Raw genomic sequence first — 16,021 nt, 5'->3', positions numbered from 1 at the left:
GGTACATGAGGAATATACATTTTAAATCATTTTATAAACGACACATGATGGCGAGCAGTGCAATAGGTTAATGCAGGTGACACACCTGAGGATGGCACAGTGATGCCGAAACATGTAGTGAAGTGGCACGTGAGACTGTGTGCACTAGAAGACGGTCAACACATATATATCATGGATGAGAATCAGTGCAACAGGATGCTAAAATACAACATTGTCACTATCTACAATTATTACAGGACTGCATCATGCTAAAATATGAAGTATACCCACAATTTGAGAGGGAAGTTGTGGACCCAGGACTTCCCAGTCCCTTGTTCATCTCAATGTTTATTTACTGTGCATACAAATCTATTACTGACAACAAAAATATTATACTGTGCACAGGCAGAATTTTTCTTCTTTTATTTGTTAGGTACCAAGAATTTTAGTAATGTATAGTCAATGAATTATAATGTACCTTTCTGTGGTTTATAACATGCATCTGTAGGATATCTGGTGCATAACATTGTGGAACTGCTCCCTCTCTTGTTAAATGCACCAGTATAGAAGATGCCTCATGAATTTCACTGCCATCATACACTCCAGAGCCTGAGAGAACCTGCATGTAAAACAGCAGACTTCAGAATGAACCCCACAAGTCCAGCAACACAAATTAAATGAAATTGAGGGTCAAACAGTACTGTATTTCTGTCCTCTGCACTAAGGCTGTCTGAATTTATTTAGCAATTCAAACCATCAGTATACATATGTTGTAACTAGTGACAGTGTGAATGATACAACAAAATGTATCAAATGCCTTTGTGTATCACTGAAGTCTTGAGCAAGAGATAGAGACACAGTATTATCTGAATTAAAATGCATCAGGATGCTTCAGTACAGATAAATGAAAATTAAGGTACTCAAAAATCACAAATACTCATTTTCCACTTTGTTTCTAATGCAAAATATTCTTAGATATGACCTGGTAGCCAAACAGCAACATGGCACTGTGGGGTAAAGACGAAAAATGTGTTTAAATATAAGACATACAAGCACAAAAGGCTAAGGGCTGCTGTTCTGCCAGCATTCTGTTATGTGAGTTAGAAAGTTGTTATGAAGAGCAGCAGAAGATGGCATACCAAAAGTTATGAACACATTTATTTCATATTAAAGCAAAGATACATGTAGAAAAACAAATGTTGTCTGTTACTAGAGTTGCCCCACCAACATTCCAGAACAATCCAGATATTTCCACTAGCACTACATGGGCATGAATATGTCACTGTGATAGAAGACCATTTCAGTATTTTGCAACTGTGTAAGCACAATATGCCGAACTGCCTTGTTGTTTCCATAGTGCTGGCCCCCCACGTGATGTTTTCAGGGTCCAAACAGGTGGTAGTCCAAAGTGGTAAAGTCTGGGCTGTAGGGAGAATGGGCGAACACATCCCACTGAATTTTTTCAGTTTCTCCCCAGTGTCAGGTGTGAAGCGTGAGGGCATGCATTATCATGTTAAAGAATGATAAAACTTCTCGTCATGCGCTTATCACAGAGTCCATGTCACAGTTTCTGGAGTGTCTGAACATAGCAAATTGCACTGACAGTTGCCTCTCTGGGCAGGAAATCAACCAGTATGTACCCACTGGCATTCCAGAAAATTTTCCCACAATTTTTCCAGATGTTACAGTTCTGACCTCCTNTTTTATTTGTTAGGTACCAAGAATTTTAGTAATGTATAGTCAATGAATTATAATGTACCTTTCTGTGGTTTATAACATGCATCTGTAGGATATCTGGTGCATAACATTGTGGAACTGCTCCCTCTCTTGTTAAATGCACCAGTATAGAAGATGCCTCATGAATTTCACTGCCATCATACACTCCAGAGCCTGAGAGAACCTGCATGTAAAACAGCAGACTTCAGAATGAACCGCACAAGTCCAGCAACACAAATTAAATGAAACTGAGGGTCAAACAGTACTGTATTTCTGTCCTCTGCACTAGGGCTGTCTGAATTTATTTAGCAATTCAAACCATCAGTATACATATGTTGTAACTAGTGACAGTGTGAATGATACAACAAAATGATACAGCCTTTGTGTATCACTGAAGTCTTGAGCAAGAGATAGAGACACAGTATTATCTGAATTAAAATGCATCAGGATGCTTCAGTACAGATAAATGAAAATTAAGGTACTCAAAAATCACAAATACTCATTTTCCACTTTGCTTCTAATGCAAAATATTCTTAGATATGACCTGGTAGCCAAACAGCAACATGGCACTGTGGGGTAAAGACGAAAAATGTGTTTAAATATAAGACATACAAGCACAAAAGGCTAAGGCCTGCTGTTCTGCCAGCATTCTGTTATGTGAGTTAGAAAGTTGTTATGAAGAGCAGCAGAAGATGGCATACCAAAAGTTATGAACACATTTATTTCATATTAAAGCAAAGATACATGTAGAAAAACAAATGTTGTCTGTTACTAGAGTTGCCCCACCAACATTCCAGAACAATCCAGATATTTCCACTAGCACTACATGGGCATGAATATGTCACTGTGATAGAAGACCATTTCAGTATTTTGCAACTGTGTAAGCACAATATGCCGAACTGCCTTGTTGTTTCCATAGTGCTGGCCCCCCACGTGATGTTTTCAGGGTCCAAACAGGTGGTAGTCCAAAGTGGTAAAGTCTGGACTGTAGGGAGAATGGGCGAGCACATCCCAGTCAATTTTTTCAGTTTCTCCCCAGTGTCAGGTGTGAAGCGTGAGGGCATGCATTATCATGTTAAAGAATGATAAATCTTCTCGTCATGCGCTTATCACAGAGTCCATGTCACAGTTTCTGGAGTGTCTGAACATAGCAAATTGCACTGACAGTTGCCTCTCTGGGCAGGAAATCAACCAGTATGTACCCACTGGCATTCCAGAAAATTTTCCCACAATTTTTCCAGATGTTACAGTTCTGACCTCCTCCTCCTCCAGAGACAGAGTGTGATTCCATTCCAGTGTTTTTTTCTTCGGGCTGAAAATTGTAGAACCAGCTTTCTTCACCAGTAATGCAAATTGGCAATGTCCCTACTGCCATAAGTGTTGCTCCCAATACCATACACTGATGGTATCCATGTGGGAATCTCCACAGACATGACAAAGTTCACCAAGGATGTCTGCACAGCAAAAGTGTTCTCCTTTGTGAGAAATTCGATCACAGCATGTTGGTGAAACAATGTATTATTTACAGTCATTTTATCATAGTGGATTTTGGACAAGTAATTTCATATGTTAAGTGACCAGACACAAGGTTTGGATTGGTAAATGGAGTTAATGGACTCTTGAAACTCATAATGATAATTAACTATTAAGAGTGTCACTGATCTACACACGTAATGAATCACTACACCACACATTAAGTCTTCTCAGTCTGCTATGTCTTCATCAGATGCTGCCTGGTAATACTCCCAAAGCCAGAGATTCCTCACCCTCCTTGCTCCATGGCTTCTGCCTTTGCTGAAACATTTCCTCTCAACAGCAGAACCAGTTGATGCACACTGTTATTCTAATCTATCAATGGCAGCATCTTAGCATAAATGCCTTTGTAGAACTCTTCAAGTTACTGGGGTTAGGTATTTTTGATAAAGTTTGTTTTTAATAATTTCCCACTATAACTTCAACAGCCTTTATGTGAGTATAATGTATGTATATCCACAAATGTTATATAAAATGTAAAAATGAACCCATCATTGAAAAATCACTACCTAAAAGTATACAAACACAGCTATAACAATATTCCTCTTTGATAAATACAATCAGGCTGCAGAGGTAGCCTAACAAATTTTCAGCTAAGAAAATTCAGCTTTCAGGGTTTTGTGATTCTGATGTAGCTGACTGAGGCACTACGATACAAGCCAGAAGGTTGCCAGTTCGCGTCCCAGATAAGGTGGATTTTTTCAATTAACCCAATCCTTTTAGCCACACTATAGCCCTGGGGTCGACTCAGCCGCTAATAGAAATGAGTACCTGGAATTTTCCTGGTGGGGTAAAGACTGGCAGATGTGTAGGGCTGACAACCTTACTGCCATCTGTGAGCCAACTGTCTAGAAAATGTGGGAGCCTTGACATCACAACCCTATGTGCTTCCAGAGCCTGTTTCAGGGATAGCTTTACCTTTTACCTTTTTATAGAGCAAGTTCTGGAAGTTGTTTCTACAGGTATTTCTGTTGGGAATGGCAATTATGGGGTCTCCAGGCACTGGATATACAGCAATCTTGTTATAAAAATACTGATTTGGAATTAATCACACACCATTTATTCCTACTTTCAGCCCCAATTACATGGCCTCTTTGAATGAAATAGCACCCCACCCAGAAACCTTAATCCCATGTTGAAAGATCTCCCTTCTACTGCATGCTCATTCTGAAGATAGTGACTGCAATGTATGCCAAAATGTTGATACAGTTTCAACATGTGATGCTGCTGAAGCCCATAAACCCAAGTTACATATCACACAGGGCATGAAAATTAAGGAGAACATTAAATTTCCAGTTAGCTATGGATGTACTGCACAGAAATAATTTTTAAGGTAGTCCATTAATACAGTGCAATAAAAGGCAGTGGCTTTAAAGCTTACTTTTTATAGTCATATAGTAAATCACAAAAACAGTTGAAAACACTTCAGTCTGGCAACATATAATGCAACTAAGAGCTCTAAAATACTTGTAAAATACCAGTCAAAGAATGTGATAAATGTAATACACACCACAGCCACTTTTGGAGCATGCGATGAATATGATGCAGTTTGTACATGGTAGCATTTCACTACAGAAATTGACAAACGACGCAACATTGTTCTATGCACCTGAAACACAGAAAAAACAATTACTTTCCTCTGCCACAGACCATTTGCAAATCTGATATCTTGTATCAGTATGAGCAAACATATTAGAAGTCAGTTTTAAAATAAATGACAACCATGTGGAGAGGCATTCTCATGGTTACCAACACCCCTCCCATCAAGTGACATGAGTTACTTTAACTGGGGTGAAATGTCAGTGGCTGACTTTACTTCCCAGACATCAAATGCTGTCTACTCATAGAAAATTAAAAAAAAAAGTTTGCATTTATTAAAAACATATGACATAATTCTATATAAATACTGGGTAATCACACTCAAATAATATGTTTATGGGTTAATGATCCTCAAAACTGAAGATATAAAACACCCCATTTTCAAACTGCCTTTATTGTCCATACAGCATTTGAACCATATCAGTGCCAGTCTGGGGAACAAAAGTAATGTTGCACTCTCTCAAAAACAGCCCCCTCTTCTTTTTTTTTAGTTTCTTGGAGTCCACTTGGTACATCGGCCACTATTTGGCCAATTGTACCAGCCCTGGATGACAGGTGACAATGAGAGTGCCACAGTCAGTGAAATGACAATTGGCAGAGGAAACCGAAGTACATATATTATGTATTTGTACTTGACTTGTTCCATATCCTATGCTCTCAGCCTATACTTGGATTTATGGAATGTAAATAAATTCACATTCAAACTTGGAGAAAACCTACCCCAGTGCCACTTAGTCCACCACAAATCCCACATGACCTGATCTTGATCTGGGCTCAAACCTGGTCCACTGTGGTGGGAAGCTAGCAACTAACCACCTGAGCTCTGGCTTGGCCCAAACAAAAACCTTGGAACAGACTAAATAGTGCTGTTTGTTTCTACACATTTGCAGCACTTCCTTGAAGTGTGATTGTTACCAGCAATTCAGTGCGAGAATTCAGCTCATCAATAGTATGTTTTGAACAGAACTATATAATCAAAGAACAGGATTAAAAAAAAATAAGATCNAGAAACTCTACGTTTTTTTAAGAACAGACAAGATGATGGATAATGTCCAGCAACATATTAATTGTAAGGATTAAGAAAAAGTTAAATAGTTCTGTCCAGTGTGACTGGTTAAGAGTTTCTTATTTCAATTATTCATGCCCTTACATGTATCGGTCTTCAGAGACCATCTTCAGAGGGACACCTTTACATCAATACTGTTAGAAGCCACTACTACAGTAAATGTTCTAAAAGTTAAAATATATACATACAATATAAATAATATACAATTGGCTGTAAAATCTAAAGTCTTTACAACTACAGCAGCTGTTCCAATACATTAAAATATTTTTAGTTAGTTTGTTAAGATTCTATTGGAATTCATAAACCAAGCTGGTTCATGTCGTCCCTCTTATTATTTAACAATGATTCTTCATTAACATATTCATTCTCATGTAGAGTATACATTTATCAGTACAAATGATTACCCTTATCCCGATTCTGATCCTAAACTTCCATACAAATTCCCTCTCCCAGTACTCACCTTCAGCATTTCTGTACACACTTCTCATTTATGTGAGGTTAAGCTACAGATGGATTTCACTTCATGTTAGGTCTAGTAATTACATGTACAATTCAAACTCAGTGACCTAATAGCAGCATGTGTAAGAAGACTTTGTCAAGTCTACTTTCCTGTTCATGGATTTTTCTTTTTGTGCTTATACATAAATAGGCACACTTCTAAGATGGAGAAGGAACCAATTCATTCTGTGTTAGTGCCTCTACATTTTCTTCAGTCTCATGTCTTCATCATTTGTGTAAACTAGATGTCTTCATTATTTTCTATACTCCTCTCCCTATTAGCTACACCATTCCTTATCAATTCTGGTCTTTATATCACCAGGAATACTGAATGTCTCATAATCTTCCAAAAATTATTTCCAAAATTGTGGTAAAACTGGTAATTCCTTCATAAAAAGATGTTTTTTATTTGTGGTTTGTTCCCTAAGTACTAACACAATTACTATCAAATATATTTTTCAGTAAACAAATTTGCAAATATCAAAATACCAAGGACTTCTTTGGGGGGTACCCTATTCCTAAAAATCTTTCCTCTGCCATTCAAGAAAGCATCAGACATGAATTCTCATCAGTCAAACAAATTCAGTGTGATTGCAGCTACTGCAATTTGACTGAAGGAAAGTACACCTATTAAAAGAATTAAAATTATGAGAAAAAAAATGCTTTTATCAAAGAATTTTCATGCAAGGGCCATACATTCCCAGGAGGTCTGATTATGCATTTTTCTTCAGTTGGCAATGCTGATACACATAAATACTGTGTTTTCCGGAGCTATTGAAACTTTTAAAATTCAACTGCTAGAACTTACATGGATTGTTCAATGTGGTTTAGTAGGAATCTGGTATACCAGAATTTGGCTGCACTCCACCAATACTGACAGTTAGTATATGTGAGCCTCCCTCTTTGATTTATAAGTGAACTAACTAAAAAGAACTCAAGCAATGCATACGGCTATAACTTCCATAAATGTAAATGGAAAAGTTTTCCCAGTGCTTAACTAAGCAGTATGCCATGAAGCCATGTGGGAGTGGAGGTACTCCTCCACACATTAATCTTGGCACAACACACCTTGGCTCCTATATAACCACGGTACCCATTGGGCAGACAGCCGGGCTGGTTCCATAATTAGTGTATATACAGCAGAAAATAACTTCTGTAATATGACAACCTAACCAAATTAATACATGGTGCCAAATCATTCTTAGGAAGTAAAATGATCTCTAAACCATTAAAAAAATTCCCCACTGAAGGTTCATTTCCACATTCACAACAGCCAGATACTCATCCCTATCCTGAGCGAGATGAAATCTGTCCGCTCCCTCCCATCCTTCTTCTTTAAGAACTACTTTAACAATATCCTCTGATCTACAACCAGATCCTCCAAGCCGTCACTTTCCTTATAATTTTTCGGATTCGTTTTATAGTTTCTCATCTCTATAATGCGTGCTACATGTCCCACCCATCTGATTCTCCTTCGCTTTATCATTTTGTTAATAACTGGCGAAGAAACACATTAAGAAGTTCTCAAAGAAAATTTCTCCACTTTCCTGTCACTTCATCCTTCGGTCCAAATATTATACTCAGCATCCTTTTCTCAAATATTCTTAGTCTACAATAGGTAAAATTATAGTTTCACATACGTAAATCCTTGCGTTTTGGATAGCAAATTAATCTGATAAATACTTGATATAATTTGATTGTTATATTTTTCACCTTGATACGTTCTCACTTTATCTTACGCTGCATAACACAATGCAAGCAGACCGCAAAATTATAGAACACAATGAGGATGGTAAAATTTTAAAGTCATTCTCTAACATACCCAACATACGACAGAATTAACCTATCACCTACTTACGGTACAACGAGTACAACTACTTCTGTATTTCGCCGTGTGTTCTCTGTATAACTTGGGCCTTCGTCATTCGGCATATTCGTTCCAGGTCTTTAGCTATAGTTCAGTGGTAACAGTGAACATTAGTGTTCGGAGAAACAATGAACACACTCTCCATCGACAATTTGGCACCACACGATTTAGCCAAACCCTTGTGGGTTAAGACTCGTCGTTCCTATCACCGCTCTTAGATGTCACTATGTGTAATGTGTAACAGATTACATAGTAATCTGTGTTCACGATCATGTGATTGTTGGTGGTTGCTAGGTTGTAAGTCTACTTCAGCGTAGAAGGTTAAGAAGGTTAAGAAGTAGGATAATAATGGGGTTTGCACTTGCTCCGGTTATAGTCTTTACTGCCTTGTGGGTAGTTGTTGGTATAGTGCTACCATTTGTCGTACCGAAAGGACCAAATAGAGGGTGTGTGTATAAAAGTTGTGTGCTATTGTTGAAATGTGATTCTTGTCCCCAGGGGTGTATATTCTAAGTCAGGAAATAAATTATAAAGGTGTATTATTTATATATACATATAAAACCAGATTTTGTGCTCTTGCACTCAGTAGAACAGAGATGTGACTTATGTAATAAGGCAGTATTAAGTCACAACTGTTTCACTGCGCTATAACCAAACCTGATATGCTTGCGGTCAAAATAAGTATTTTGACATCAGCTTCAGTAAATAATAGTAAATAAGCATTTGACCCTGACTTGAGGCCTGGCAGATAACAAAAATTTGTGTTGCAGTCGTTTGAATAAGTAAAGTTTGACCCTCACTTCATCTATCAATAATCTGAAGTGTGCTCTCATTATGTTCATCTTTTTACGATTTGGGGGTCTGAGGCCTCCTTGCGCCCCAGGACTTTCGGTCTGAATCATCTTTCATCCAATAACCATTTCTGAGTTATTGGTATATGCTGTGTTTACATTCAGTATACTTTTGAGGAATTCTTGTGCATCAAAATGAATCTGTTTTGTTTCCTTTTTCACAGGATCCTACAAGTGGTTTTAATGCTAACAGCAGCAACATGTTGGTTATTGTAAGTAATTTTCTACAAAGATTGTGGGACATTCATAGACATTTAGGTTATCTTCATAGTATTTTGTTGTTCTCCATTAGAAATGGGTTTGCCCATTAGATCTGGGAAATGATTCCCATATTTCGTTTACTGATCTAGGAAACAGTCCCATAGAAGTAGCAAACTGCAAAGAGTCAATGTATATGCATATATTTCATATCAAATCATCACAAAACAATTTTGTTTCATTACAGTTGAAACATTGTTAGAATTTCTGTAATTCAGTAAAGAATGAACACGCAGAAACAGTGAGGAGTAAATCTCATTTCTGATGTTTATATCTTCAGAATTCATTAAAATTGCCAGGACTGGGTAAACTGATGAGATTCAATGAAAACACTCTAAAACAATTAAACAGTTTAATTGGCCTACTTTCCTTGTTTTCAAAACAAAAAGGAGGCTTATTTATTTATTTCATCTCTATAGATCATTGTTACATGATATAGGACAAGTCAGTTACTGACTTGCCTTGCCATGTGTGTATCTCCCAGTGTTGGTAGGCAATGGCTTGGTAAAAACATTGTTGGGCCATTGGTAGAAAAACATGTTCCTGTGGCAATGAATAGAAGAACTGTTTCACGTGGTGTTTCCCATGTGATCTGTGTCATATCAAATACTGAATATGTAGCGAATGGATATTAAGCAATTAGTTCTTCCCAGAACTTCTTGTTTAAGTTTACAATTTACTTATATGTAAGCTGTATAGAGGCAGGGTATTTGTATATTACAGAGCATGCAATAGAATGAGTAATAAAAACACTGAAGTGGTTACCTGGTATATCTTCATGATGTGATCGGTTACATGTGTCTCTTTCACCAACATATGTTTTGGTGTAGTTATTCTGAGTACTTGCAGATACCTGTCTAAAACTGAACCATCACAACATTTATAAGTTCTTATAACTAAGTAACTTCACAGCTGAATCCTTCTTCAGCAGCCGCAAGTTCTTATACACTGCTGTAATTTTTTCTCCTCAAACATAGTCTAGCAGTGCCACAACTTTAGGAAGCATGGCTGGATCTCTCTCTCTCTTTTTTTTTTTTGGTTCACAGTTCCCTTGAAAAGTTTTCACTGATGTCCTCATTGTTATGTTGGAAGTATGATATGAGTATTGCTGCATAGAATGAGGAGATTGGGGGAGGTGGGCTTAGGACAGTAGAAGTAGTGTGACATTTCTAAAATATTTTTCCAAATGCTTCTTTTTCATTTGCACATATTTCTATGTTTCTGAAGCAAATCAGATTTGGAGGCATGTTAGGTTAGATTACAAACAAACAAATTCCGTGGCTTTAGTCTGGAAGCGAACTATACTGACTGAGCAGCCACTGCTTGTCAGCAAAGTTAGTGCCAACTTTAGTAGATAGAGGGTGTCACATGGTCAGCGCAACGAATCACCACAGCCGTTAATTTCCGTTTTCTATACCAGAGCTGCTACTTTTCCTTTCAAGTAGCTCAATTTTCCTCGCAAGGCAGAGTGGTGGTTCAGTTATTGTAGATTAACTTTAAGCAGTTTACATTATACAGTAGGAATCTGTAAGAAACATAGATTTTATGGTGAGTTTGGCAGTTGGTCAAATCATGTATGCTAAAGAGACTCAAGTACATGGAAGGTGTATGATAATGTTGTTCTAGTAAAGTGGTTCTGTTGCTTTATTTTGCAGTTGGTTGTGTTGCTACTTGTCACAGATGAACCCTTTGATAGGACCAAAGCTGTCGAATAAGACAATATTGTTAATGGCAAGAGAGTGGGTAAGTTAAATTCAGAGCACAAGCAGTACTAAAGATAAGTTCTCTCCATTCCATAGTTAGAAACAAGTGGGAGAGTTTGCATGACATTTAGAGCTGTAAAGTGTCAAATGCAGAAGAGTTGCTCAAGTGCAGAAGGTAAATTCGAGAAGTATGTTTTACAATTGCATATGCTCTGTCTAGTCTCTCTTTTAATCAATACTGACTTTCTCTTAAAATGTTTTTTTCACAGTGATTAAAGAGTGAGACAGACAAAGCCATGTTATGCCATAAATATACAAAGTAAGGAGATGGAAAGGAAATGGCAGAGATGAGGGAACAGTCAAAGTAATCCTATCATACAAATACTGTACAATATTTTAAATTAGAAGTGCTATGGTACAAGCCACGAGGATGTGGGTTCAAGTCTCGATGAGATAGATTCCCCCCCCCAATTTACCTAATCCTTCCAGTCTCACTATGGCCCTGGGGTTGACTCAGTCTCTAACAGAAATGAGTACCAGTAATCTTCCTGGAGGAGTAGGGGTGGCCGGCACATAAGACTGACAACCTTACCACCATCTGTAAACCGATTGTCTAGAAAATGTTGGAGCCTCAATGTCTCACAACCCTATGGGCCGTCATGTCCTGTTACAGAGACAGCTTTACCTTTTACTAGTATACAAGGTATTTTGTTAGGAGGTTTCAATGCCAAGGTAGGCAGGGAAGACATTTTCAAACCAACGATGGGGAATGAGAGTTTGAATGAAATTAGTAATGATAATGGAGTTAGAGTAGTAAACTTTGTTACATCAAAAGTACTCTCACATATAGTTGGTATGTGTGACAAAAATGATGGGTTTTAATTCAGATGATTGCATTTGTTAACACTTTGCTTACGACCTCTCTATAATTACAGCGCTATCACTGAGTTACACAGGCCAGAATCTACTGTGACACACACACACACACACACACGCATGCATGCATGCTTCGGAAACTGTTAGAGAAGATATGAAAATTTCTGCCAAAGAGAGTCCAGGTTATTATGAACTGAAGAAGCATCAGCCATGGTTCAATGAAGGATACTCAGAATTATTAGACCAAAGAAAACAAGCCAAACTGCAATGGTTACAGGATCCAAGCAAAATAAATGGGGATAATCTGAACAATATAAGATGTGAAAGCAGCAGGCATTTCATGAATAAGAAGAGGGAATATCTGAAAGACAAAATTGGTGAGCTTGCAATGAACAGTAAGAACAAAAGCACAATAGATCTTTGAAGGTCCCAGTGCGAGGGCCGGTTTTTATGGCTCACCCCTCATACTCAGCAGTAAGAACAAGAACATTAGAGACCTGTATAGAGGAATAAATTACTTTTAAGAGGGGTTACCAACCTAGAAGTAACTTAGTGAAGGATGAGAATGGTAATCTGCTTGCAGATTCCCACAAAATTTGAATAGGTGGAAGAACTAATACTCTCAGTTACTGAATGTACATAGGGTCAGTGATGTAAGGTTGATATAAATACATACAGCTGGGCCATTAGTACCTGATCTAGCCCTTTTGAGGTTGAAATTGCTATTTCAAAATTGAAAAAGTATGAATTGCCTGGTAGTGATCAAATTCTGTCAGAACTTATTCAAGCAGGAGGCGAAATATTATGTTGTAAGAGCCATAAGCTAATTAATTCTGTTTGGAATAAGGAAGAATTGCCTGATCAGAGGAAGAAGTCTATTATTGTACTAGTTCACAAGCAGGGTGATAAAACTGACTGTAGTAATTATCGGGGGATATCACTGCTATCAACTTCATACAAAATTTTATCCAGTATCCTTTTCTCAAGGTTAAGTCCATAAATGGATGAAATTATTTGGGATCAGCAGTGTGGGTTTTGACATAACAGATCAACTACAAATCAGATCTTTAGCATTTGTCAGATACTGGAGAAAAAAATTGGAGTACAGTGAGACAGTACATCAGCTATTTGTAGACTTCAAGAAAGCCTATGATTCAGTTATGAGGGAAGTATTGTACAGTATTCTGATAGAGTTTGGGATACCCATGAAACTAGTAATGCTGATTAAAATGTGTTTAAATGAATCATATAGTAAAGTCCATATAGGTAACCATTTGTCTGATAATTTTCCTATCCAGAATGGTCTAAAACAAGGAGATACTTTCTGCCACTGCTTTTCAACTTTGCTTTAGAATATGCCATTAGGAACGTCCAGGAAAACCAGGTGGGACTGAAATTAAACGGGAAACGTCAGCTGTTGGCCTATGCCAGTGATGTGAATTTACTGGGTGATAATGTAGATACCATAATGGAAAACACACAGACTTTTAATTGACGCAAGTAAGAAGGTTCATCTAGAGTTAAACACAGAGAAAACTAAGTATATGTTGCTGTCTCATCACCAAAATGCAAGGCAAAATCATGACATGAAGATAGGTAACAGATGTTTTGAAAATGTGGCACAGTTCAGATATTTGGGAACAACGATAACAAATGAAAACCTGATTCAGGAGGAAATTAAGATGAGCTTGAACATGGTTAATGCCTGCTACCATTCAGTCAAGAATCTTTTGTCTTCTCGTCTGCTGTCCAAAACATAAGAATTAGAATATACAAAACTATAACTTTCCCTGTGGTTCTGTATGGGCATGAAACTTGGTCTCTGACATTAAGGGAGGAACATAGACTGAGGGTGTTTGAGAACAGGGTGTAGAGAATATTTGGACTGAGGAGAGATGAAGTGATGGGAGGTTGGAGAAAACTGCATAACGAGGAGATTCGTAACTTGTACTGTTCTCCAAGTATAATTAGAATGATCAAGTCAAGGAGGATGAGATTGGCAGGGCATGCATAATGAATGGGTAAGAACAGGAATGCATATAGGATATTGGTGGGAAAGCCAGAGGGAAAGAGACCACTTGGAAGACCAAGGCATAGGTGGGTGGACAATATTAAAATGGATCTTAGAGAGATAGAATGGGATGGTATAGATTGGATTGATCTGGCTCAGTGTAGGGACCAGTGGAGGGCTCTTGTGAACACAGTAATGAACCTTTGGGTTCCATAAAATGCTGGGAAGTTCTTGAGTAGCTGCACACTTGGCAGCTTCTCAAGAAGGGCTTAGCTCCATGAGTGAGTGATACTAGGTAAGGAGATAGGAAGGAAATGGAAAGAGATGAAGGTACAGTCAGAGTAATCCTATCATACAAATACCGTAAAGTATTTTAAATGTTACTTTTAATATTTATACTGCTTTTTGTTAATAGTCACAAGTGCAGTGAACTTTTAAGGAATACAAATTTTTCCCCTGTTACACCCCAGTAAATGCTCTTGTTACTGGGCTGTAAAGTGTTGATTCTTAAGAAAAGAAAACTTGGGCCTTCACTGAATCCTGCCACATGCCATCGTGATTTTCATTGTAAACCATATAGAAAGGTTATGGAAATCAAGACATAGTGAAGTGAAGATTACTCTGAAGATAACAGACCCATTACATTTTGTATGATAAAAAAAGGAAAGAAAAAAGTGCTGTATTACATAATGGCTTATTGAAAATACAGATTACAATTATTTGTGAGAGTTGATCAACTGAAACCTTTCACATATTCAGCCATGACAGGTTAAGTATGAGCAAAGGTGTCAAGGCTGCAGTAAAGCAGTGGTTCGAGCAGTGTCCCAGTGAGTTTCTTGTGGAAGGGATCCATTGGTTGGTGTGACAGTGGGATTCCTACCTCAGCACCCATTGAGACTATAATCAGTGATCACCTTCACCCAGAAGTCCCTGAAAGGGTTTCATCTGAATAACCCTCAGATTTGAATGTATTAAATGCTGTGTGTTACATGAGATTTTATGCTATGTTTCTTATATTTTTATTATGAACAGCTGATATATTTTCAGAAGTAATAGTGGAAGCCACCCATTCCTCAGGTCCCATACTCCAATCGTAGGGGATATTTATAAACTTCAGGGTCATTACAGAATTTGTTAACTGTCTGAGGAAATTCAAGTTCTTGGGTTATTGTGTTGTAATAATGTTATTAACTTTCCTTCTTTTTTACCCCACAGGGAAATCCAATCCAAACCCCAAACTGATAATGAATGCTGAGGTATGCAGTGCAGAAAAGCAGGCATCATTCCACACTCCGTGTGTATGTTAGATATGTACATGTATTTGTGAATAAAAGTCATCTTGTATTATGCATTGTAAACAGTCAAATATATGTATCCATAGTAAGATTATTTTCTATATTAATTTTGTTATACTCCTGTTGTACATCTATTTGTGAAAAAGAATTCATCCTTTGTATTATTGTCACAAACCAACAGACAAACTGTATCCATAGTAAGATTTTTTTTTGTATTAACTTTGAAGTACTTCCATGTAAATTTTGTGTAACAAAGAAAACCTTCAATCTTTTCAGGTCCTCTGTCAGACCCATTCCAACATTCCAAAAGTTATATTTCCATCTGAATTTGCCAATTTAAAAAAATTCAGGCAAAATAAACTGAAGTTGGATGTTGTAATGTGTCATACATTAAGGGAGGGGATTCTAAATCAAACTATCAAATATTCTGAAAATAGCTTTGTAGACCAAGGTTAAATGAAGTTTGATGTCACAGAAATAACACAATTAAGTTGAACTTGTTAAGATGTTATATGGGGAAGTAATTGGACCTCAAGGGATTGATTAATTAGTAAAATCGGCGTGACTGTTTTAATCAAAGTAGGTAACTCAGAGTTCATGTACTGTTTAATTTGTATTACAAACACATGCAAATAGTGTATAATATGTGCAGTACATTTACTTCCAAAAGAATGGATAGGTTGTATTACCAGTATTTATAGTTTTAAATATGGTGATTATGTTGATTAATTAAGAAATATGGTATTAAAATAAAAGTATAGTAATATTC

General features: G+C 37.3%; 2 protein-coding genes across 9 annotated transcripts in view; one reads left to right on the top strand and one right to left on the bottom strand.

The window, feature by feature from the left end:
• The window catches only part of LOC111864602 (ES1 protein homolog, mitochondrial), a 23,732-nt gene extending 13,522 nt beyond the window's left edge, over positions 1-10,210 (bottom strand). Inside the window, exons 1-3 of one of the 8 annotated variants that reach the window (XM_023851965.2) lie at positions 10,133-10,210; positions 4,739-4,837; positions 1,739-1,879 (exon numbers count right to left, since the gene is read on the bottom strand). In XM_023851965.2, the coding sequence (XP_023707733.1) occupies positions 1,739-1,879; positions 4,739-4,837; positions 10,133-10,183 (291 nt within the window). In that variant the 5' untranslated portion in view covers positions 10,184-10,210. The other 7 variants (XM_023851957.2, XM_023851962.2, XM_023851960.2 and 4 more) reach the window with 7 other exon arrangements.
• On the top strand, positions 8,523-16,021 carry LOC111864603 (V-type proton ATPase subunit e-like). Its single transcript, XM_023851967.1, has 4 exons — positions 8,523-8,704; positions 9,274-9,321; positions 11,023-11,110; positions 15,173-16,021. The coding sequence occupies exons 1-4, from the start codon at positions 8,607-8,609 to the stop codon at positions 15,197-15,199; spliced, it is 261 nt and encodes an 86-aa protein (XP_023707735.1). The 5' UTR covers positions 8,523-8,606; the 3' UTR covers positions 15,200-16,021.

This window comes from Cryptotermes secundus, unplaced genomic scaffold, assembly GCF_002891405.2.
Source record: "Cryptotermes secundus unplaced genomic scaffold, Csec_1.0 scaffold7, whole genome shotgun sequence".
Lineage (NCBI taxonomy): Eukaryota > Metazoa > Arthropoda > Insecta > Blattodea > Kalotermitidae > Cryptotermes > Cryptotermes secundus.
Note: the sequence above shows the minus strand (reverse complement) of the source record. Positions and strands in the feature narration are given on the sequence as shown.